The sequence below is a fragment of the Pelophylax lessonae genome (assembly GCF_965119305.1).
Source record: "Pelophylax lessonae genome assembly, chromosome: 5".
Classification (NCBI taxonomy): Eukaryota; Metazoa; Chordata; class Amphibia; order Anura; family Ranidae; genus Pelophylax; species Pelophylax lessonae.
Window position 1 is genome coordinate 47,701,965 of NC_138772.1, and position 23,098 is coordinate 47,725,062.

Consider the following 23,098-nt stretch of genomic DNA (forward strand, 5'->3'; position numbering starts at 1 on the left):
TCCTATACCCCAACATCTCATCTCTCACCTGTTCTATATACTCCACATCTCACCATCCATCTCTACTGTATTTGCTTCATCACCTGTCGTACACCCTACAACTTGTCACGTGCCCTAATCTCCCACACACACCACAACTCATCCATCACTTGTCCTACACCCCACATCTCCCCCTCAATCTCTCCCATACCCCAACATCTCATCCATCATCTGTTGTAACCCCACATCTCTCCCACACCCCAACATCTCATCCATCACCTGTTCTATACCCCACATCTCCCCCACCATATCTCTCACACCCAACATCTCATCCATCTCCTGTTCTACATCCCATCCATCTCTCCCACCCCAAAGCATCTCATTCATTACCTGTTCTACACCACTCCATCTCTCCCACACCCTAACATCTCATCTCTCGTCTCTTCTACAGTGTACATCTGCATCCCCCATTTCTCCCACACCCTAATATCCCATCTATCACCTGTTTTACACTACACATCTCGCCCTCCATATTTCACACACTATTGTATCTCCTTTATCACCTGTACGACAACCCCTCCATCACCTGTCCTATTCTCCCACATCTCACTCTTTCTTTCTTATATCCTTTATCTTGTTCAGCACCTCCTCTGCACCCCACATCTCTCATCTCACAACAGTACAATGTCCTTGCCTACTAAACATATACTAGGGCACTGTCTATGCTTTTTATCAATAGCAGAATTTGGAATAAAAATACGTTCCTAGACTAAAATACAGCCTGAAGGTTACTTTCCCAGAACTGACGATATATTAAATACCCTTTACCATAATAAAACAATTACCATTTTATAAAATCATAATCCAGACAAATCTTCTGTACAGTCACTTATTGTAAAGTAATCTCCGTCTGGCATTATATTATGGTGTGAATTTTTGAGTACACTAATCAGCTTCTTGGACGCCCTCCACCTTTATCTCAGGTATTTTACTGGAGGTTCTTAAAGGACAATTATAGTGATAACATTTATAGAAACATATGTAAAGGTTCAAGCTGCTGATCTAAAAACTGGATTTTCAGCTTTCTATTGAAGGGGGAAATCTTTCGTTTTTTAAGTTCCCTTCAGACTTTAGATAGTGGAATACTGCCAGAACTAAAAGATCGCTGATCAAATAAGAGCTTTTTCATTGGACAATATGTATGGCCACAAAACATTTGGACTAATGAAGCATTTTATCAAACTCAGTGAAAACCATAGATGGTGACTGTGCAGCACTATCAGAGCAAATGCTGTTGTGTTGCTTTTGTTTTTGGCTTCTACACCATTGTTCTGGAAGAGGAGTATGGTCACCTGGGAAAAAAAAAAAACAACAACATATACATGTCTGTAGACCCCGTTCACACTGGGGCGACCGGTAGGCCTTTTAGTAAGCAGGCACAGCCTACCATAAATACTGAACTCGCAACAGTTTTACATTTAAATAATAATAAAAAAAAAATGTACACCTAGGTTGACAATCAAACCAACTCACTTAGAGAAGTACAATTGGGGCACAACGTGGTGGTCCACAGGAACCCTCTGTGGTCACCTAGTTAGTGCACAGCTCCCATCTAGTGAACATAATAATGCTCTGCGATATTTTGTATCCATGAATTAGTGGCGTGCTGACTCAGATTGTACCTCATTTAATTAAAATACTGGCACCCAGTGATGTATTTGTAGACTGGGGGAACATCAGCAGACAGGAGCTTAGTGTCTGCACATTGTACAGAGGAGACAGGAGAGCCCAGCCAGTTTGTCTACTGTTCAAACAAAAGCTGCAAATGAAAGACCGTCATTTTTGAAAATTATAGTGAAAGAATGAGACACTGGAACATTCGGCTACAGGTAAATACTGTGCTTGCAAGTGACGTGTGCTGGGTATTCAGGTGGACAACTCCACAGCCTCCTCCTCTCCATCTCCTCTGTTGGCACGGATCTCCACCAGTGTGCGGGCAAGGCGGCTCCATTCATCACTGTGTGGAACAGCAAACTGCAGAAAAAAAAAAGAGAAGAATGTATTAACCCACCACCACCTCTACATCTGTAAATAAAAGTTAACCAGTCCCTTTTGTGAGTAATGTTCACATGCTACAAAAGTGCCAGTGAGCCATGCCAACCTTGGGATTTAATAAAATAAGGTAAAACAATGTAGAAAGCTATTCGGAAAGTTTATTGCAACATAATTTTTTCTTCTATTCCTAGTTGCGTTTTTTTTTTTTTTTTAGGGCTCTTTCACACGGGCGTTCCTTTTTTTTTTGCCCGATCAGGTCCTTTTTTTTTTTTTGTAACGGACACGGATGACACTTGTGTCATCCGGTCCGTATGTCCGTTTTTTATCCCATCCGTTTGCGGATGAAAAACTGACATAATGCATGTCTATGTAAATACGGATGTCTGCGGATGACACCACTGACATCCGTTTTTGCTTCCATTCCGTTTTTTGAAAGGAAGAGAAAATAGGGTTCTCCTCCGTTCAAAAAAACTGAACTGAACTGAACTGACAAAAAACGGATGTCAGAGGATGATCATCCGATGACATCCGTATTTACATAGAGATACATTATGTCAGTTTTTCATCCGCAAATGGATGGGATGAAAAACGGACATACGGAACGCCCGTGTGAAAGAGCCCTTATTGTATTAGAAACACAGAAAAGTGATGAAGAATAAAGACTGAGTAGTCCATCGAGTCTGCCCATTTTTATTTATTTATTTTTTAAAGTTTTATATATATATATATATATATATATATATATATATATATATATATATATAGTTTGTGTATGGATTTTGGTTTGAAGCCATTTACTCTTGACTGGCCTCTTTACTGGAAGTTTATTCCAAACATCAACTACCCTTTCAGTAAAATAATACTTTCTAAGATTGGTTTTGAACTTTCCTTCAGTTATTTTGAGGTCCTGTCCCTGTGTTCTTGATTTTGGTTCATATTGAAAAAACTTCCCTTCTGAACCTTATTCACTGAAGTTGCAAATTATTACAAGATAGTGAAAATCACTAAGGCCACAATCACATTTTTGTTATTACGGTAGTGCGCATGACATGCTTTGTGGTGCATTTCCATTTATTTATTTTTCTCTTTCGTTCATTGACGGACACAGCTCCTGATGCTTCTCAACCACTGGATTATACTGCCCCCTACAGGAGTAGGACACTAGGCAGGAGAAATCTTGACTACGCCTATGGGCAGTCCCAAAAGGTATACACCCACACTCAGCTATAGGCACTCATTTTTTTTTCTGCCTGGTCAGGAGTAAGGACCTAGTTCCTTGCTGGGATCTCTGGTCCTGGCAATTCTTTTCCTTTTAAATGGATGTTTTCTTATTTTTGTTATTTTGTTCCTGTGAGAATCTACTATCAACTGCCGGACCGGGCAGACTGGATAATCTAGATCCAGAGGGTTCCTTCAGGCTGGCCAGCAAGCGTGTGCAGGCCTCAGCTCCGCGCTTGGTCGGCCGCGACATAGCCCCACTCGACGGGGGCTGGCCTGCCAGTCAGACGTCTCGCGAGGGCGCATACGACCTGCCCTCGGCCCGAGTCGCAGCATTCTCCTGGCTGACAGCCACCCATATTCCAATGGAGCAGTGGTCTGTCAGGAGTGGTGCCCACCCTGTTCCTGGTAAGTAGCTGTCTGTCCCTCTACCCCTGGAGGGTTTTGGAGTGGACGTGGGCCCCTTCCCTGGGACGGTGGGACCCCCGAGTTCCCCCCCAACCCTCTAAAAATGTGTTTGGTGACTAGGGCAGGAATGTCCTCTGGGCTCCCTGCTGCAGTTGTTGAGCTGGGGGAGCAGATGGTTTGGGGTCTGCCGCTCACACGGCTGGATTCAGCCCTAAATTTAGGCCGCGCATTTGCAGCCTAGTGGTCGGGAGCTATGTGGGGCGGCCCCAGTGAGGATGGCTGAAGCCACTACCTTCCGTTTGGGCATTCGCCCTCCTCTCCGCTGCCCCTGGGTGGTCGGCTCCACTGAGGCTCGCGCCCAGGCGGCTAGGCATCCATTTAAATTTAGCCCGCGGCTTGCGGCCTACTAGGCCATGCAGCCGAGTCGGCCTCCAGTGAACCTGACTGGGATAAGTGCACTTGCGGCTGGGCCGTCACACAAATTGGGGCTGCAGCCTACTAGGCCAGCTTGGCATCCCCCTTGGAAGGGGTGGCGCTGTGGGGGCGGTTTCATTTTTGATGGCAACCATGCCACCATTATTGTGGAGGGCATCTACCCCTTTTAGCTCTGCCGGGCCATCAGTATACCCTCCCTGCTCGTCTGCGTCACAGAGTGTGGCCCCCTTTTAAGGGGGCTATTTCCTATTGTGTGGGGCTCGGAGGGTGACCCCCTTGTTTTTTGTGGGGTCCAGTAGGTGGTCTATTTGTGGACCCTGGGTCAGCATCCCCCTTGCAGGATCTCAGTCGGTGGCCTTCCCCTGATTGTTATGTTTTTCCGAGTGACCTTAGTATATAGCGTCCACTACCCTCCCCTGCCTCATCTGTCTGTCAGATCCTGAATCTCTTTTGGTCGCCGCAGGCACGAGTCACCGTACTGGGTCTTTGTCCACACACCCTGAGTGGTCAGACAGTGAGGATGTTTCCTCTGTTCCTCTAGCTGTGCATGAAAAGGCGCTGGTGGATGCACTAATTGTGTTAGAGCGAAAATTTTAAAAAATGGCGGAGATGCTGCGTCGGAAGTGTTGGTCCCTTTTGGCACCACAGGTTCTCCACTGTGGCGGGGATGTTCCCATTTCCTGCTTACTTTGACAACATTGTCACATAACAGTGGGGTTGTCCAAAACGCACCCTAAGCGTTTTGCTATGCGGTATCCTTATAAGGATCCCTTGCTTAAAAAGTGGACGGTCCCACCTGTAATGGATTCGCCAGTTTCCAGGTTATATAAAGCTACCTTACATCCGGTTGAGGAGTCCATGGCCTTTAAAGATCCAGTTGATAGAAGAGCCAAGGCTCTGGTCAGCCATATGTTTCACTATGGCTGGTTCGGCTTAGGCCGGTATTTACCATTGGACTGGTGTCACAAACTCTGACGAGTCGGCTAAACTTTTACACCAGGACCTGGAGGGGAAACAGTTTTCCCCTGCCTTTGCGGAGCTGGTGGATCAGTTGACCCAGGGGCTACAGTTTATCTGTGATGCTTCTTTGGATACGGCTCCTTCTGATTTTAGGCTGTCTGTGTTAGCAGTGGTCCTTCGGAGTCTTATCTGGCTGACAATGCTGGTCGGGGGACCAGACTTCTAAGAAGGCCTTATCTGATTTCCCCTTTGTGGTTGATCACCTGTTTGATGCTTCCTTGGATGATATCATTTGTAGACGTGGGCGATTCTTCTTGGCTTGTAAGAGGCCTTTTTTCGTCCCTCAAGGGATAAAAGTCCTTCAGGGCCTCCCTTGGAGGTTCCAAAAGGACCTGGTCTCTGGTCTGGCAAACCACTAAGGGGCTCTTCCAGACCTGCAGACAAGGTTTTCTCTGCATTAAGGTGCACCCTCACCTGTATCTGGGGTGGGGGGATGTCTTCGTTGATATCTGGATATGTGGACCTCTCAGGTATAGGTCAAGTGGATCCACAAAGTCATTCAGTCCGGCTACAAAATTGAGTTTTGGTCTTTTCCTCCGGAAAGGTTCTTCCAACCTGCACTTGTCCCCAGATCGCTTACGGGGTCACTTTGGGGCAGTGGAAGACATGTTACTTCATTAGGTGATTGTCCCTTTTCAGGCTTCGGAACGTTTTCAGGGGTTTTACTCAAACCGGTTTACATTTCCCTGGAAGGAAGACAAGGTATGTCCAATTCTGGACCTCAAGGCGCTAAACTGCCTTGTGCGGGTACAAACGTTTTGAATGGAGTCCATCCGCATGGTAGTGGTGTCCCTACATCTGGGGGATTTTCTCTTTTCTATCGTCATCAAGGACGCCTACCTTCACATTCCAATATGCGCCGGTCACCAGCGCTTCCCCTGCTTTACCGTGGGCAAGGAGCATTATCAGTTTGTGGCGTTTACCTTTGGTCTCGCCTCCGCTCCTCAGGTCTTTACAAAGTGTTGGCCTCGATGCTAGCATTGTTGCGTCAGCGGGGGATCGTGGTACCTGGACAATCTTCTTTTGCTAGCAGAGTCTCTGACTGCTCTGATGGACACTTTGTTGATTACTCTGCGATCTTTGAAGGAGTTTGGTTGGATTCTGAACCTTCAGAAGTCTGCTCTGGATCCGTCCACAAAACTGGACAATCTGGGTGAATTTGGCTTTAGCAAGAGTGTTGCTTCCTCTGGAAAAACTCCAGAAATTGTAGGAGGCAGTTCAGCTTCTGTTGTCCAGCAGGTGGTCATCCCCCTGGGCTTGCATGCGGGTGCTGGGCCTGATGGTGTCTACCTTTTGAGGTGGTTCCGTTTGCACAGTTCCACACAAGATCTCTGCAAAAAGATTCTGGTGAATAGGGACAAGACTGCCCAGTCTCTAGAGATAGCTTCATTCTCCGGCACTTCGACAGGGAATTCCTTCTCCCCCTGTACTGGGGGTTGTCACCACAGCTGCCAGCCTGTCCAGGTGGGGAGCTGTCCTCGGCACAGCTTTTGCTCAGGGAGTCTGGACTCAGGAAGAGTCTAGGCTGCCGATCAATGTACTGGAACTCTGAGCGATTAGTCTTAGTTTGGATTATTGGACAATCGTCTTCAGTGGTGTATGGTAGGAATTCAATCGGACAATGCCACGGCTGTGGCCTATATCAATAACCATGAGGGCACAAGAAGTGTCCTGGCGGATAAGGAAGTAGCCGGAATTCTAAGGTGGGCAGAACGATAGTTCCAGCCCTCTCTGCTGTAAACATTCCATGGAAGGTACAGAGGTTTGTGGCATGGTCTTGGGATCCTCTGGCCCATGCCACAAACACATTAGTGGCTCCTTGGCATCAGTATCATCTGATTTATGCAATTCCCCCCTCTCAAACTTCTGCCAAGACTCCTGTGCAGGATCGAGGCAGCAAGGGATTCCAGTCTTTATGGTGGCTCCAGACTAGCCTCGCCTCTGAAAAAGTCATCTCTGATTTCCATTTGAATGAACACATTGTGTTGCCTTCCCTAAACATCCTAAGGAAATTGCTCTGCATTCCCTGGATGTGGTTCGGGCAATCAGGGTGTACCTGGCAGCTACGGAGTTTTTTAGGGGGTTAGACACTATTTGAACTCACGGTTGGACCTTGAAAAGGGTTGACCGCTTCTGTTGCAACCATTTCCAGATGGATCAGACAGATGGTGATTCAGGCCTATTCAATTAGGGGTCAGTTTCCTTCTTCCCCTGTTAAGGCACACTCTACTCGGGTGTTTAGTGCCTCCTGGGCCTTCCATCATCAGGGATTAGTGATGCAGACGGCCATCTGGTCGTCTGTGCACACTTTTACAAAGTTTTATAAAAAGGATGTGTTGGCATCTGCAGGTGCTTCTTTTGGCCGCAAGGTTTTGCAGGCTGCTGTTTAGAGAACCTGGTCCTGTTTGAGGGTGTTGTGTTTTTTTCAGATGGGCTCCAGTTGTTATGGTTGAGCTACATGTTACCTAGTTGGCTATGGTTTAGCCTTGGGAATTTTTTTTCTGCTGTTTTCCCACCCCTCATGTTTGACACTGCTTTGGGACATCCCAATGGTTAAGAATCAGGAGCTGTGTCCGTCAATAGACGAAAGACTAAATGGGATTTTTGACTCAAAATCCATTTCTCTGATGTTCATTGATGGACACAGCACCCACCCGTCTGTGGAGTTGGCTTTCTTCTGACACTGCTTGTAACAAAACCTATAGCTGAGTGTGGCTGTATACCCCCTGGGCCTGCCCATAGGCGTAATCAAGCTTTTTCCTGCCTAGTTTCCTACCCCTGTAGGGGCAGTATAACCCGATGGTTAAGAAGAATCGGGAGCTGTGTCCGTCAATGAACATCAGAGAAATTGATTGTACAGTGTCAAAAATGCCATTTTTTTTTTTTTTCAAATAAGAATTTTATTGATCTTTTGATTGATATTTTTTTTTTCCAAGAACAAAGGAAAAGCACATTCAAGGATATGAGCACTATGTTCATGATGAATAAAGATCACTCAAAAATGCAGTAAGGACATTTGAGACAATCTCATAGAGAAAAAAAAACAGTTTGGTGCTATTTATTTTTGAAGGCACCCAAACGCACAGACAACATACCCTGCTATTAAAAAAAAAAAAAAAAAAAAAAAAAAAAGAGGGTCTTGTGCAAATTTAGGCTCGATTGAGTCTGTTGGCAGACTATATCCTTCCTGCCTGTTTGCGCAAATTTAGGCTTGATCGATTGTGTTGGCAGCCCATATCCTTCCTGCCTGTTTGTAACACACACAATTCTAGAAAATACTATGCCAGGGACCCAATGGGAAGTGAGTGTAAATCTCGAATTTCACACTTCTGCACAGAGAGGCTCACAGTAGGAGTCTAGTGCGTCCTTGTTCACCATTTTAGGTCTGATTTCAGTATGAATTTTTGGTTGAATTAGGATCTGAAACAGACCAGAATATGCACAGGACTCCTGAGCAATTCGCACCGGAGTTGCTCTGGAGATATGTGAACCAGCTCCATAGAGAGCTGGTCACAGTCTCCTGATATGCGGGTTCGCAATAGTGTGGACCCGGCCCAAGAGAAGGAGGATTCTAATCTCAAGATTGCCAGGAAAGGAGTGAAATAGCATAAAACAGATCCCCCAGAGAGGGACAAAAGCGCATATAGACCATTCGTTGGTCTTATCCCCCAGGTGAGGGGATCACCACTAAAGGCCTGTACACACGATAAGATAATCGGAAGTAAAAAATTTGGTCCGAGGAATGGTCTGCTGATTTTCGGATTGTTAGTATAGTGCTTTCGACAGCCGATTACGAATTTTCATATGACAAAAACTGGATGTGCAGGCTATAAAAATTTTATCGTACGTAAACACAACGTCTGATTTTTTGTTTAATTAGTACAGTTTTCATCCGAAAAAAATCGTAAGAGCAAGACTAGGCATGCTCAGAAACTAAAGAATACATACAAAACAATTCAACGCATGAAATCACTTCTGAAGTTTAATTCTGTCATACGAGAATTTTCGTATGAAAGTAACCTCTTCACTTTCCATATGAGACTAGCATGCAACAACAAACTAAAGAAAATTAGTCCGATAATCTCATCATTTGTACGAGGCTTTATGAATGTGGATGATTGGAGCACATAGTGGTGAACACTAATTAAGGAAGCAGTCATTTGGATATGTGAACACAAGCCTGTTTTTTTATGAAAGATTGAGCATATGCAAGCAAATTCATACCAAAAGACACTTTATGGACTGAAGCATTGTTTGTTTTGTTAATGTTACAGTATCTCACAAAAGTGAGTACACCCCTCACATTTTTGTAAATATTTTTTCATGTGACAACACTGAAGAAATTACACTGTGCTACAATGTAAAGTAGTGAGTGTACAGCTTGTATAACAGTGTAAATTTGCTGTCCCCCTCAAAATAACTCAACACACAGCCATTAATGTCTAAACTGCTGGCAACAAAAGTGAGTACATCCTAAGTGAAAATGTCCAAATTGGGCCCAAAGTGTCAATATTTTGTGTGGCCACCATTACAGACTAGTATACCAAGGTTTCTCTCCTCCATCAATTTCTCTCCATCAGTCAGCTAATGTCACCCCAGTGCTGTGGGAGAGGGGCACAGGAGGGTCAAAAATGGATGCTGTGGAAGCAGCAGACATACTCCTTATTAACTAATGATTAGTGATGGGCGTAAGTTTGACTCGAACATCGGGTGTTGGTTCAACACACAAACAAATGGGGTGCTCAGCGGGAAGTTTGCCCGCCAATGATTGCCCCATAATGCACTGCGTGACTGCAGTGCATTAAATGCTTGTGATTGGCCAAAGCATGCACCTGACCTTTATGCTTTGGCCAACCACAGCACAATATCCTGTAGGAGCCATGAGTGACCAAAGACAGGGTGCCTTTAGCCAATCATGGCTCAGGGGCTAAGTCCACGCCCTATACTATATAAGGCTGCATATACGGCAGCCTTGTGCAGTGTGTTAGAAGTGGAGATTAGGCAGGCTAGTTAATGGATTGTACTTTGATGTTTAACCACTTAATTACCACCCACCTAGACCTACATCAGATGATTTAAGTGGTTGTACCGGGGTGATGCCTCTAGCTAGAGGCATCACCCCAGTACTGTTTTTTAGAGCCGGTGGTTGGCATTCCGGCAGTAATGACTGATGAGGCTCAGGAGCCGCTCGATTGATACCCCAGCGAGCTGGAGGGGACACCCCCTCCCGCTGCCTTCTGCGGGTCTGCCCGGGTCTCCTGTCCCACTGGGAGACCCGAGCAACCAGCCGACGTGTCCGCCGGCTGGATGGAGTCCCGATCAAAGCCAGATGTGGCTTTTGATCGGGTCTCCAATGACGTAACCCGGAGCCGGCGTCCATGACGTCACATTTGGGTTACTCGGCTGCTAAAGGCCCTGGATTTAAAAAGTGAATGTATTCAAAAATTCAGTTTTCGGCATTTTGAATACATGGAAGTGTAGTGGAGGGGTCTAGGGTCTTTAATACTCCGTCTCCGATCCCTCCATAAAGAGTACCTGTCACTGCCTATTGCTGTCACAAGGGATATTTACATTGCTTGTGACTGCAATAAAAGTGATCAGATTTTTTTTTTAAAAGCCTGTGCTAAAATGTAAAAAAAATAAAACAAATAGGATAAAAAAAAAGCCGCCCCTGTCGCATGAAAGGAAACATATACGGAAGTCGCGCCCGCAAATGAAAGCGCTGTTCAAACCACACATGTGAGGTATCGCTGCGATTGCAAGAGCGAGAGCAATAAAAAAAAAAAAAAAAGAGCTACACTCTAACTCTAAACTGGAGGAGATTTTTATTGCCCATAGTTTGTCGCCATTCCGCTGGTGTGCACAATTTTAAACCGTAACATGTTGGGTATCTATTTACTCGGTGTGACATCATCTTTCACAATATACAAAAAAATGGGCTAACTTTACTGTTTAGTTTTTTAAATGCAGTGAAATGTAATTTTTCCTATAAAATGGTGTTTAAAAGACTGCTGCGCAAATATGGCGTGGCAAAAAATATTGCAATGACCGCCATTTTATTCTCCAGAGTCTTTGTTAAAAAATATATATATATATATATATATATATATATATATATATATATATATATATATATATATATATATGCGAGTTCTAAGTAGTTTTCTAGCAAAAAATACTGATTTTAATTTGTGAACAAAATGTGTCAAAAATGGGCTCGGTCCTTAAGTGGTTAATGCAGTCAATGCAGTGTAGTGTGGGGCTGATTCTTGTGTAACACAGTGTACTGCAGTCAGTGCAGTGTAGTGCTGTACCAATTCATCTTGTGTAACACAGTGTAGTGGAGCCACTGAAGTGTTGGTGTATACAACACATCTGTGTCACCCCACTGATCTAATTTTTTTTTTCATTGATAATTGTTTAACAGGGTTCCTCCCTTCTGTGTTGCAGGTGCTATTACTTCTGCTTCAGCAGTGATTTCTTTTTTCATGCCACAGCAGCTCTAATTATATTTAGGGCATAATTGCTGTCCCCCCTTTCTTCTACGTCAGCAGCGGGGTTTTTTTTTTTTTTTTCATGGCACAGCAGCACGAATAATAGGGCATAATTGCTGTCCAGCCTTCTGCATCGCAGGTGCTATTCCTTCTGCATCAGCAGGGGGTTTTTTTGGTGGAGCAGCAGCAATAATTTTATTTAGGGCATAATTGCTGTCCCCCTTTTGTGTCATAGGTTCCAGTCCTTCTGCATCAGCAGTGGGGTTTTCTATTTTTTTTGGCTTTATTACGTTTTTCTTAAAAAAAAAAAAAAAACTTTAATAAAACGGTTTATAGTGCACCAAGTACAAAAGTATTGCACCCAAGCACCATATTCCCTTCCCACACTCTATAATAAAATCTTATACAACCCCCCCAAAATATAAAAATAAAAACCAATAATAAAACGGTTTATAGTGCACCAAGTATCATATTTCCATCCCACATTCTATAATTAAAAGTTATAAACCCCCCCCCCCCCAAAAATCCCCATCATGTCCAAAAGGCCAACAAGGAGAGGCAGACACACAGGCCACTAAAAGAGGGCAAGAAGGCTCTGTGTCCACAGTGAAAAGTGGTGGTTGCGGACATAGTGCATCCTCTGCCGGGGGGCACGCTTGTCCTTTTTTAACAGGTGCTGGCCGTGTTATTGAGGCACAACATGCAGAAGAGTTGGTGGAGTTGATAACTAAGACGTCCTCCTCCACCTCATCCTCTGTTACTCAAGCTCAAACTAGTTTGTCTTCCACCGCAGCTGCCAAACTAGCCTATTCCACAGGCTCCTACTCTTTCTGTAGCCTCACCATCATGCACGGAGGAGTAACCTGAATTATTCGCTCATAGTGTCAGTTACATGATGCTGGAGTATGCGCAGCAATTTGAATGCTCCAATGTTGGTTTCCAGGTTGAGGAAGGGAATAACGTGAGCCTAGAGAGAGGGGGTGAAAATGACAGACAAGAAACTAGCAGTCATGTTCCAAAAGCTGCAGCACACTGCCAAGTTTTCTCCAGTGACGGGGAGGGAGGGGATGATGAGGTCACTGACTCTACTTGGGTGTCTGAGAGAATAGAGGAGGAAAGTGAGGAGGAGGCGGCACAACTCCAACGAGGCAGGATGTCCTCCAGGGGCCGACTTAGGGGCAGCCACACTATTGCATGACACCACAGAGCTCCATAGGTGCAGGGCACTGCTAATTCCCCGCTGACTTCCAAAAGTTCATTGGTGTGGGCTTTTTCAACATGTGCAGCAGACCGCAGCGTTGCTGTCTGCAATCTCTATCTGAAGAGGATCAAGCGTGGCCAGAACACCAGCCGCTTGGGCACCACATGCTTCACAAGACATATGATGATCTGCCATGCAGTCCCTTGGCAACAGTACCTGAAAGACCCACATCATAATAAAATGCAGACTTGCCCTTGCTCCTCATCTGGGATCTCTACCCCTACTATACCTCAAGCCTTCTCAAAAATCTGCACTGAGAAGGATGATGGTATAGCAATGGGTGCCACAGGTACTTGCAACCAATCTGCTAGCAGTATACCACCTTTTGATTTCCCAGTGACTGAACCGTAATGAAAAAATACTGTCCCAGCCATCCACATGCTCAGCGTCTGAATGCTAGCTTGGTCAAATTGCTAGCACTAAAACTGCTGCCTTTTCAACTGGTAGACTCTGCCCCCTTTTGTGAATTTGTGGAATGTGCTATACCACAGTGTCAGGTTCCAAAAAGAAATTTCTTTTAAAGTAAAGCCATTCCAGCTCTGTACCATCATGTGGAATGCAATGTTTTGGCCTCGTTGGGCAGAGCGGTCAGCAGGAAAGTTCACATTACTGCTGACTCATGATCTAGCAGGCATGGTCAGGGACGTTACATTTCCTTCACGCCACACTGGGTAACTCTGCCGGCAGCTGGAAAGGATGCAGGACAGGGTCCCATGCTGGAGTTTGTTCCGCCACCACGCCTCCAAAAGGCTGGTGGTGATTTTGCCACATATGTCTGCTCCACCCCCTCCTCTTCTTCTTCCTCTATGGCCTTTTCTGCTGAATTTTGCTCTGAACCAGCAGTGCTCCCTAAGTGTTCAAGGGGCTACGCAAGCAGTCAGGCTAAAAGATGCCATGCAGTGCTTCAGTTGGTCTGTCTAGGGGACAGGAGCCACACCAGGGCAGAGATTCTGTCAGCTCTGCAGGGGCAGGCTCAGAGGTGGTTGACACCACAGCAGCTTGAGCCAGGAATGGTTGTATAGAACAATGGCACCAACCTTCTCTCCGACAGGGACACTTGACACATGTTCCATGCTTGGCACATGTCCTGGTTTTGCAGCATTTCTTGAATAGGTACCTGGGCTTACAATATCTTCTTAGGCAGGCCAGAAAAGTCTGTGGCCATTTCCGTCAGTCCAACAATGCCAGTGCTCAGTTGGCTGAAATTCAACAGGATTTCATCCTGCCCACCAACCCCCTCATTTGTGACATGCCCACCAGGTGGAACTCAACATTGGCAATGCTGCAGCGGCTGCACACGCAGCAGAGGGACATCAATGAGTACCTGTTGAGTATGGCACAAGGACAGGTTCAGGGAGCTTGGCTTCTTTTCGCCATGCCAGTGGCTGCTGATAAAGGATGCATGCACTGTCCTGTCACCATTTGATAAGGCTACAAGGATGGTGAGCCACAACGATGCATACCTCAGTTACACTGTCCCTCTTGTCTTCCTGCTGGAGCACGCGCTTTGTGGAATCATAGACAGGGCATTTGATGCAGAACAGTGGGAGGAAGAGGAGGAATTCCTTTCCTCACAAGGAATGCAGATACCGTATGCAGATACCATTCCTGTGGGGCAACAAAACACACAGGAGGAAGAGGAGGAGAATTGTGGCAGCATGGATGTAGAGGATAACATACAACAGTCTTCAAGGGATGGTTTTCATTCCCCAGAAACCCCAGGAGTTGTACGTGGCTGGGGAGAGGTTGCTCCTGACAATGTCATCCTTAGTAACCCAGAGGACTCAGAACCTCATGCCTCCTCAAACTTACACTGCACAGGCTCCCTGATGCTGCAAAGCCTGCAAAAGAACCCAAGGATTCATGGTATCAAGGAGATGGATCATTACTGGTTGTCAACCCTTCTTGATCCACGTTACAAGGGTAAAGTTGCAGAGCTCATCCTGCCTTCACAGAGGGAGCAGAGGATGAAACATCTTGAGGACGCCATGAAGAAAAATTTGTGTAACACCTTTCCATACACTGGGAGGTTATCATTTGCTGAACAACATGTTTCTGAGGCTTTTTTCAGTGGTGCAGTGGTGAAGGCGGCTGACCGACCAATGCCTTTAAACAATTCTTTAGTCCTCAGTGCCCTGGGGTGTTAGGTTTAAGCAACCATTAGCAGCGTCTGCAGCATATGGTTCAGGATTATCCAGGGGCAAAAGCAGACTTGGAGACCTTTCAAACTGAGCATCCACTGGGTTACTGGGTCTTGAAGATGGACCACTGGCCAGAACTTGCTCAATATGCAATCGAGCTCCTGGCCTGTTCTGCTTCCAGCGTGCTTTCTGAATGGACATATAGTGCTTCTGGAGATTTGTGACAGATAAAACAGTGCGTCTGTCCACAGACTCCGTTGACCGGCTGACATTTATCAAAATGAATCAGTCCTGGATCAACAGCAGCTATTAAGCCCCTGATGCTGATGTAACTGATTGAATTTGCTAGGGATCTGGAATCCCTTGAAGACTGCCTATGCAGCCTATCCTATTCCTGAATCTTGATTATGCTACCTTCCAACAATGTTCTTTGTTTACGGCACCACCAACACCCAAGGCCCAATTTTTCTGCACCTGTATGACAAGTACATGTAATTTTAATTTTTTTTTCTAATTTTAACAGCAGGGGAAAGAAAATCCCTTTTGGGATTGAAACATTTTTGCACAATTAACCTTGGGATAGATATTAGATACCACAATTTGCATTATAGAATAGAACTGTATTAATCCCTTTTCGGATTAAAACATTTTTGCACATTTAACAGCAGGACCCATTCCTGCACCCAGCAAGAATAACTGAGGGGTTACATTGTGCAGGCACCACTGGGGATGGGTGAACGGTTTGGGCTGAGTATAAGTTTGGCCTACACATCACCCATTCAGGTACTCGCCTAACACCTGAACTTTCTCTGCACTTAGCGGGATGTTCGCCCGCCGAACGCACTGTCAATGTGTCACGAACAGGGGTCAGGCTCAAAGACTAGTTGCTATAGCAGTAGAAGCTCACACAGGAACCAGCAGGATAGGAACACAGACAGGTCACCCTGGCAGATAACGCAGGCTCATCTGAGGTGTGGAATCTAACCAGTGTTCACCAGAGCTCCTGATGGTGGAGATGGATTTTGCTGCTTGTTAACTCCAGGTCACGGACCTCATTATCGCCCGACCAAGAGGTGAGAAAGCCAGGATCCAGCAGCAGATATAGCAGGTAGCGATCAAACAGTAGCACAGTTGAGCAGCAAGCGAAATATCGGTAACGAATGGTAGTGAACATACGGACGGTAGCAGGAGAGACAAGCGAGATATTGGCTGACAATATTCTGGCAACCAGGAAGTGCAGAAACATGGCCTAAATCAAAAAGTTCATGGGAGGAGCAAAGGGTTCAAGGTTCAAGACAATTAAGTTTCACGGCAGGATCACTCAAGGATTTGTCCACAGAACTGTCCAGCATTCCAGGTGGCTTAGCAAGCAGAGACATTGCAGACACAGCAGAAGTCCCAGGTTCAACTCCAGGTCCTGACACAATAGGTTGTTAAGGCTTCCCTGCTGGGAACTGAAATTAAAAAAATAATTGTAAAAAGAAAATATAAATTAAAAAAAAATTGGGATAAAAACAGCCTGGGGGATCCTTTGGGTCTTGTATGGCTTTTAAGGGAAACCCCATGACAGAATTAAGAAAATAAATGGTGTGGGGTCCCCATCCCAAAACCTATACCAGGCCCTTTGGGTCTGATATAGATTTGAAGGGGAACTCCACACCAAAATTAAAAAAAAAAAAACAGCGTGGGGTCCCCCCCAGAATCCATACCAGCCCCTTATCCAAGCATGCAGCCTGGCAGGCCAGGAAAGGGGGGGCGAGCGAGCGCCCCCCCTTCTGTACCATACCAGGCCGCTTGCCCTCAACATGGGGAGGATGCTTTGGGGTGCTTGTTGATGCCTGCCAGGCTGCGTGCTTGGATAAGGGTCTGGTATGGATTTTGGCATGGGGTTCCCCTTAAAATCTATAACAGACCCGAAGGGCCTGGCATGGACGGGGGGGGGGGCTACTCCTTTTTTTTTTTTTCTTTTTTTTAATCTGTATTGCTGGGAGCCGACAATACAATACAGCCGTAAGCATGTTTAAATTAACTTTTTTCCTTTAGAAATGTCAGTATTGCTGCAGCAAGATCTATACATCATACAAATGCTCCACTTTACAGGCACATTAAGGGGACCCCCTGGCACAATATTTATAGGCATTTTTAATTTTATTGTTTCACTTTAAGCATCATTAAAATCACTGCTCCTGAAAAATGATTGTTATATAAAAAAATTTTTGCATTGATACATCCCGGGTCCCCATACGCTTTTTATGGCAATAACTTGCTTATAAGCCTTAAAAAGGAGGACTTTTGATTTTTCATGTTCGTGTTCCAAAGACTTTAATAGAGTTCGAATGTTCGCTAGAATTTTTCCCTTTTCGAGATGTTCGGGTGCAAACCGAACAGGGGGATGTTCGGCCCATAACTACTAATGATGTCATTGGTTGTTAGGATACCAGAACGATAACCTCAGTGCAAAGATCCGGGTGTCACAGAGGAAACAAAAAAAAAAAAAAAGTTTAAAAAGGAATTCCACCTAAAGTGGAACTAAATCCTTCTATTCTCTTATCTGCTGAGGACCGTGCCATCTTGATTTCTATTTAGATCCGCAGATTCCACAGTTCTGCCCCCAGGACCAGGCTATGACACCAGTCATTTGAGAGCTGACATAAGCATACTGGCAATTGTGACCGCTATTATCACACACATGCCTTAAATGCAGCATACACTGCGCATGCACTAGTACACAGAATGTGAATGTAAACACTGCAGAAAACAACACTAGTGTGTTGGAATAATCGCATAAGCTGCAAATATTTACCTCTGCTCTAGGGATCCGACATCCGTGGGGTCCCTTGCTGGTACTGGCATCTTCTCCCCTACTTCTTCCAGGTGGAGGGTCTTTGGCAATCTGGATAGGGCAGCACAGGATGATGTAACTCCTGGGCATGCACATGTGTTTATGCATCCCAACCCACATGCACTGTCAGATAGACACGTGCAATTCGTTTTGCCCAGAATATAAATTTGGGCAAATTTTTGGTTATTCCAAGATTCGGATGTATCCATATCTACAAATGAATGTAGTTGAAATGCATTTTGTTTCGTAAATTAGTTTTCCAGATTTTCAGAACAATTTGAATCGTCAAAAATTGAGCGTCTAACCGAATTCTATTTGAAGAATAGCTGGTTGCCAAGGAGCAGGCCAGCAAGTCGGCCGCCACATCCTTAACAACTGATGACTCAGTCAAGAACCAGCTAATCTTCACACAAAATTTGAATCGGTCGATCATTTTTTGACCGATTCGAATCGTTCCGAAAATTTGAAATTCATTAGAAAATTAATAAATTAAACTAAACGAATTCCAAAACAAAATAGTAACTTATGGAATCTATCCGAAACTAAACAGATTTTTCTGTTCTGCACGTGTTTAATGTCTGGCAGGTGAGTTTTTTTGCACCAGCCATTTGATGACTTCACAGTTTGGTTGAGGGAAAAAAGAAACTGTTACCGTTATCATTCACAGCATGCCTTGAGCGTAATAACTGTTTTGGGAAACAAAAGTAAATATCAGCCCACGCGAAAAACGAAGCTCTTCTTTCTATTTTAAATTTTTTCTAAAGATGAAAACTGCATACATTAGTGTCTCATCCCAAAACCACCTTCCTTAACGCGTTTCACAACTGCTAGCTTGCTCACAAGGATAGAGTAAGGGACTTGCCTTAACCCCTAACCTTGAAAGCAAGCCAGCAGTTTTGGAGTGCAGCTTATATTTATTTTTGACTGAGAGTGGAGATGGGCTGTGGTAGCACCTGGTTCATCTGTATGGGTTTAAAGGAGCAAGTCTGGAGTGGAGCCATGGGTTTGAGTATGTTTTTAGGAAACCGTTAAAATCAATGAGTTTAGTTTCACTTCAAGACATTTTATTAAATTCTTAAACACTTTAACTTGAGATTTCTCTCTGGAAACAGTAAACTAGTGGGCTTAGTTCCGCTTTCAATTTTTTAACCTAATTTACAATCATTTGTGTATTGAAGAAAGGCCACATAAGGCAACATACAACCTTCATGCAGGCAGTAACCCCAAGACCCCAGTGCTGTGAGGCCAATTTGCTGCTACTCTGAGTGTAAACTTTCCTACATAACACAATCCGTGTAATCATTCACCAAAAGATAATTATGCCAATTTAATTGTGAATTTCTCAAAGCAGAAAATTATGGTTTAGAATAGAGATTTTATTTTAAGTAAAACAAATCACAATTCTGAGCTGTAATTTACTATTATGGGTTTAGAATGGAAAAGCGTTTATCAGAATCTCATTGCTGGTATAGAAAAATAAGCTTTTGTCAAAAGCCTTTGTTAACTATTTCAATAAAATATCAGTAAGTCAAAAAAGGAAAACTCTACTTACATTAAACACTGATATTTCAAAATGCTACTCACAACATTTTGTGATTTAATGTAATTAAAATACATTTCAGTCTGCAGCCAATAAGATCTAACATGGCTAAAAATGTAAAGTAAACCATTCCTCTGCAATAAAGCCCTACGTCAGGGTGAAATGCGTCACTGGAGGAGCCTGTATCTGGCAGGATGTTGTTGCTTAGGGAGCAATTAAGTTTTGCCATTGGTTTGTAACATTGGTAAGAGGACGCACTTTTGCTGGGTGTCCAGTGTGTCCTTGTACCTTTAAGGAGAGATGGGCTCCCTCCAGGCATACCTGCCCTTAATCTATCCATTACTTTATATGTTCTCCAACTTGTGAGACTTAAAATTTAGAGAGTTAGGACTGCAGATAATACTGGGGTCCTGTGACGCATTGAAAAGGTGTACAAACGAAACCGTTTTTAACATGGACTTTTACAGGTCAATCCGGTTTTTTACAGGCTGGCTGGTAAGTGAGCTGGGAATTTTTTATTGTTTTTTGACAATAAAGTTTTGTTGAAATGTGGTGTGGCCAGTTGTTCCTAATTATTGTTTATTATTTGGGTGATTGCGTACTGTCCATGATGCTTTTTTTTTTTATTTCCACTAACATACACATTTTCAGGATATGCTTTTGGGGTGTACCTCCATCTTCAAGGTCCAAGTAAGGTACCAATGGATAGAGATGGAGTATAATTCATGAATCAACAATACAGGTCCATATTAAAAGTGGAGGGAAGATACGTCCAGCACCAGTGAATATAGGTAGATGTAAAGCATAGATCACCCCGTGGGTATTCCAAACTGCTTACTGGACAACAATGACCCTCAAATTATAGAGTGGTCATATGAGGCAATTGTGGCAGATATTCAGCAGACAGCTCCATGGGTGTTTCACATTCTGTGGAGGACGGAGCTGTGTCTGGGGTGTGTGAAGCGGAGAGGGGCCAGCGGAGCGGAATGTGAGACATCCGTGGGGGGGAGAACCGCGCAGGTATTCAACCTTCACCATGTGCTGAAAGTCGCCCATTCATCATCTGTCTGGTGTCATTACTGCTGAATATCTGCCACAATTGCCTCATATGACCACTCTATAATTTGAGGGTCATTGTTGTCCGGTAAGCAGTTTGGAATACCCACAGGGTGATCTATGCATTACATCTACCTCTATTCACTGGTGCTGGACGTATCTTCCCTCAACTTTTAATATGGACCTGTTTTGTTGATTCTGTAAGATTCTGGTACCTTTGGTACCCTTATTGCCCATTTTTCATTGCATATTGCGTCCCACCTTTTCAGTTAGGTGGAACGCATATACCTTTAAGCCACATGACATCATCACTGAGCGCCGCTCTGAGCGGCTATTTCAATCGCCGGCTTTCTCTCACAGGTTGTTCGTTCAAACCGCATGCTTAACAGCCTTGTCTTATGCTGCCGTAGCCTCCAACTATTCTCTTTACCTGGAACAGACCGGAACCTCGCTACTGATCCCGTATCTCGCTACCGGATCACTCCCTTACTACCGGACCCTTCTACTTACTAACCTCACTAGTGATAAGTACCCCACAGGGGATTCCTTCATAACAAACTTACACTATCTACTTCTGCACATTAAGGACTGTTACTATCTATGGATTACTAATCCTATCATCTACACTGTTACATAGATTGCTAGCTCTTGAGTCTACTACCATCTATCCTTGCACTGGGTTAGTCTCTCCTGTATATGTCATCTGCTGTCCTTACCACCTGTTACTATACATGATTACTAACCTATCTGCATTCTACCTATTACCATCTACCACTCTCCTGAACATTACTATCAAGTGCTTATCATTGCTATCACTGCTCACGCCTGTCCCTTCAGCACATCACCTCTATACTGTCATATACATCCTATCACTCCAGGAACATCTTATAGAGTGTATGTGTATTTGTATGCTGAAGCAGGCGGGTCCACAGTGATGAGTCTGGAGAGTTGGATCTGGTAATTCAACACATCTCTACATGACTACTGAGTGGAGATTCTGCAGCTGCAAATCCAGCTCACTATAACAAAAATGCAGGAGCGTTACAGATTCATGAATTCTACACCATCTCTATCCATTGGTGCTGCATGTAGCTTCCTTTCAACTAGATTATGGACTTTTATTGTTGTTGTTTTTATAATATTGGCGCTAGCTTGTCTTCTATCTTATTTATGGGTGTGTAATCTTACCTTTATGGTTGGCTGCCTTCTAATTTAACCGATTTACATGTAGAGTGTGCCAAGCGCAAATTATTTTCTTCTTTTTTCCAAGTAAAGTACTGCTAGGCTTAAGGACTGCAGAACTTTCATATACCTTAAAGCACCAGGTATTTTGCAACTGCGTGACAAAGGAACCACAGAGGCTGCTGGAAAGGTGTCAAAGAGTCTTCAAAGAGTTTTACAAAGGCATTGGGTTTGATTTACTAAAACTGGAGAGTGCAAAATCTGGTTCCGCTGTGCATAGAAACCAATCAGCTTCCAGGTTTTATTGTCGAAGCTTAACTGAATAAGCTGAAGTTAAAAGCTGATTGGCTACCGTGCACAGCTGCACCAGATTTAGCATTCTCCAGTTTTAGTAAATCAACCCCTGTGTCACTTTGCCCCGAATGCTTTTACTTTGGTACTTTGAGTCTCTGACACGCCACACACACTGAAAAGGAGTTCAGTATTTTCTCTTTAATTTGGGACCTGATGGGTCTTATGTAGAAATACTGAAGACTACAGGAAACTAGCATGTGTGTATTTCTTTTGTAAAAGACTTTAATGGATCCTAGGCTGATTTACTGCTGCAGTGACACCATCTTTGGTGATGTCTGCAGAGGAAACAATGTTTCTCTTATAACAATGGGGACTGATCATGTGAGCTAGAGCTAAGGAAACAATGTTTCTCTTATTACAATGGGGGACTGATCATAAGCAGAGGAAACAATGTTTCTCTTATACCAAAGGGGGCCTGATTGTGTGACCTAGAGCAGAGGAAACAATGCTTCCACTGTTGAAAAACAGAGACTGATCATGTGACTAGAGCAAACAGTCACACCCACTCAGAACTCCGCATGAGGAAGTTGCTGCAATGGCTTCTCTCATAACCTGAGCAGAAACAGGCAAGAATCTGCAACAACGTTTGCTAAATAATCATTTAATTGTGTGTAACGGACCTGGAGAGAATTTTCTTTTTTTTTTTAACAAAAGTGGAATGGTTTTTGGGTGTAATCAGATCTGTCATTCTCATTCTTAAATTATTACATGATGATTCACTGACATAGAACAGAGCTTTAACATGTCAGGGCACCTGACTTGCACATGATCTTTTACTCACTAAATAGTGAAGCAAAGTTGGTGTACCTACCTGGAGCGTTGTACCCTCAAAAGCAAGTCAGCTACAAGGTTTTTTTTCCAGATGCCCCAAACAATCAGAAGGGGATTCATCAGAGAAAATGACTTTACTCCAGTCCTCAGCAGTCCAATCCCAGTACCTTTTGCAGAATATCAGTCTGTCCCTGATGTTTTTCCTGGAGTGAAGTGGCTTCTTTGCTGCCCTTCTTGACACCAGGCCACCCTCCAAAATGTCTTCTCACTGTGCGTACAGATGCATTCACACCTGCCTGCCGCCATTCCTGAGCAAGCTCTGCACTGGTGGTTCCCCCGATC

At 44.3% G+C, this 23,098-nt stretch overlaps 1 protein-coding gene across 2 annotated transcripts in view; it reads right to left on the reverse strand.

Annotated features, from left to right (window-relative positions):
- Positions 1-1,528: 1,528 nt before the first annotated feature.
- Positions 1,529-23,098, reverse strand: part of DYNC1I1 (dynein cytoplasmic 1 intermediate chain 1) — a 684,705-nt gene continuing 663,135 nt past the window's right edge. For both annotated transcript variants that reach the window (XM_082258382.1, XM_082258383.1), the window contains one exon: positions 1,529-2,013. In XM_082258382.1, the coding sequence (XP_082114508.1) occupies positions 1,906-2,013 (108 nt within the window). In that variant the 3' untranslated portion in view covers positions 1,529-1,905. The remainder of the gene's footprint in view (positions 2,014-23,098) is intronic.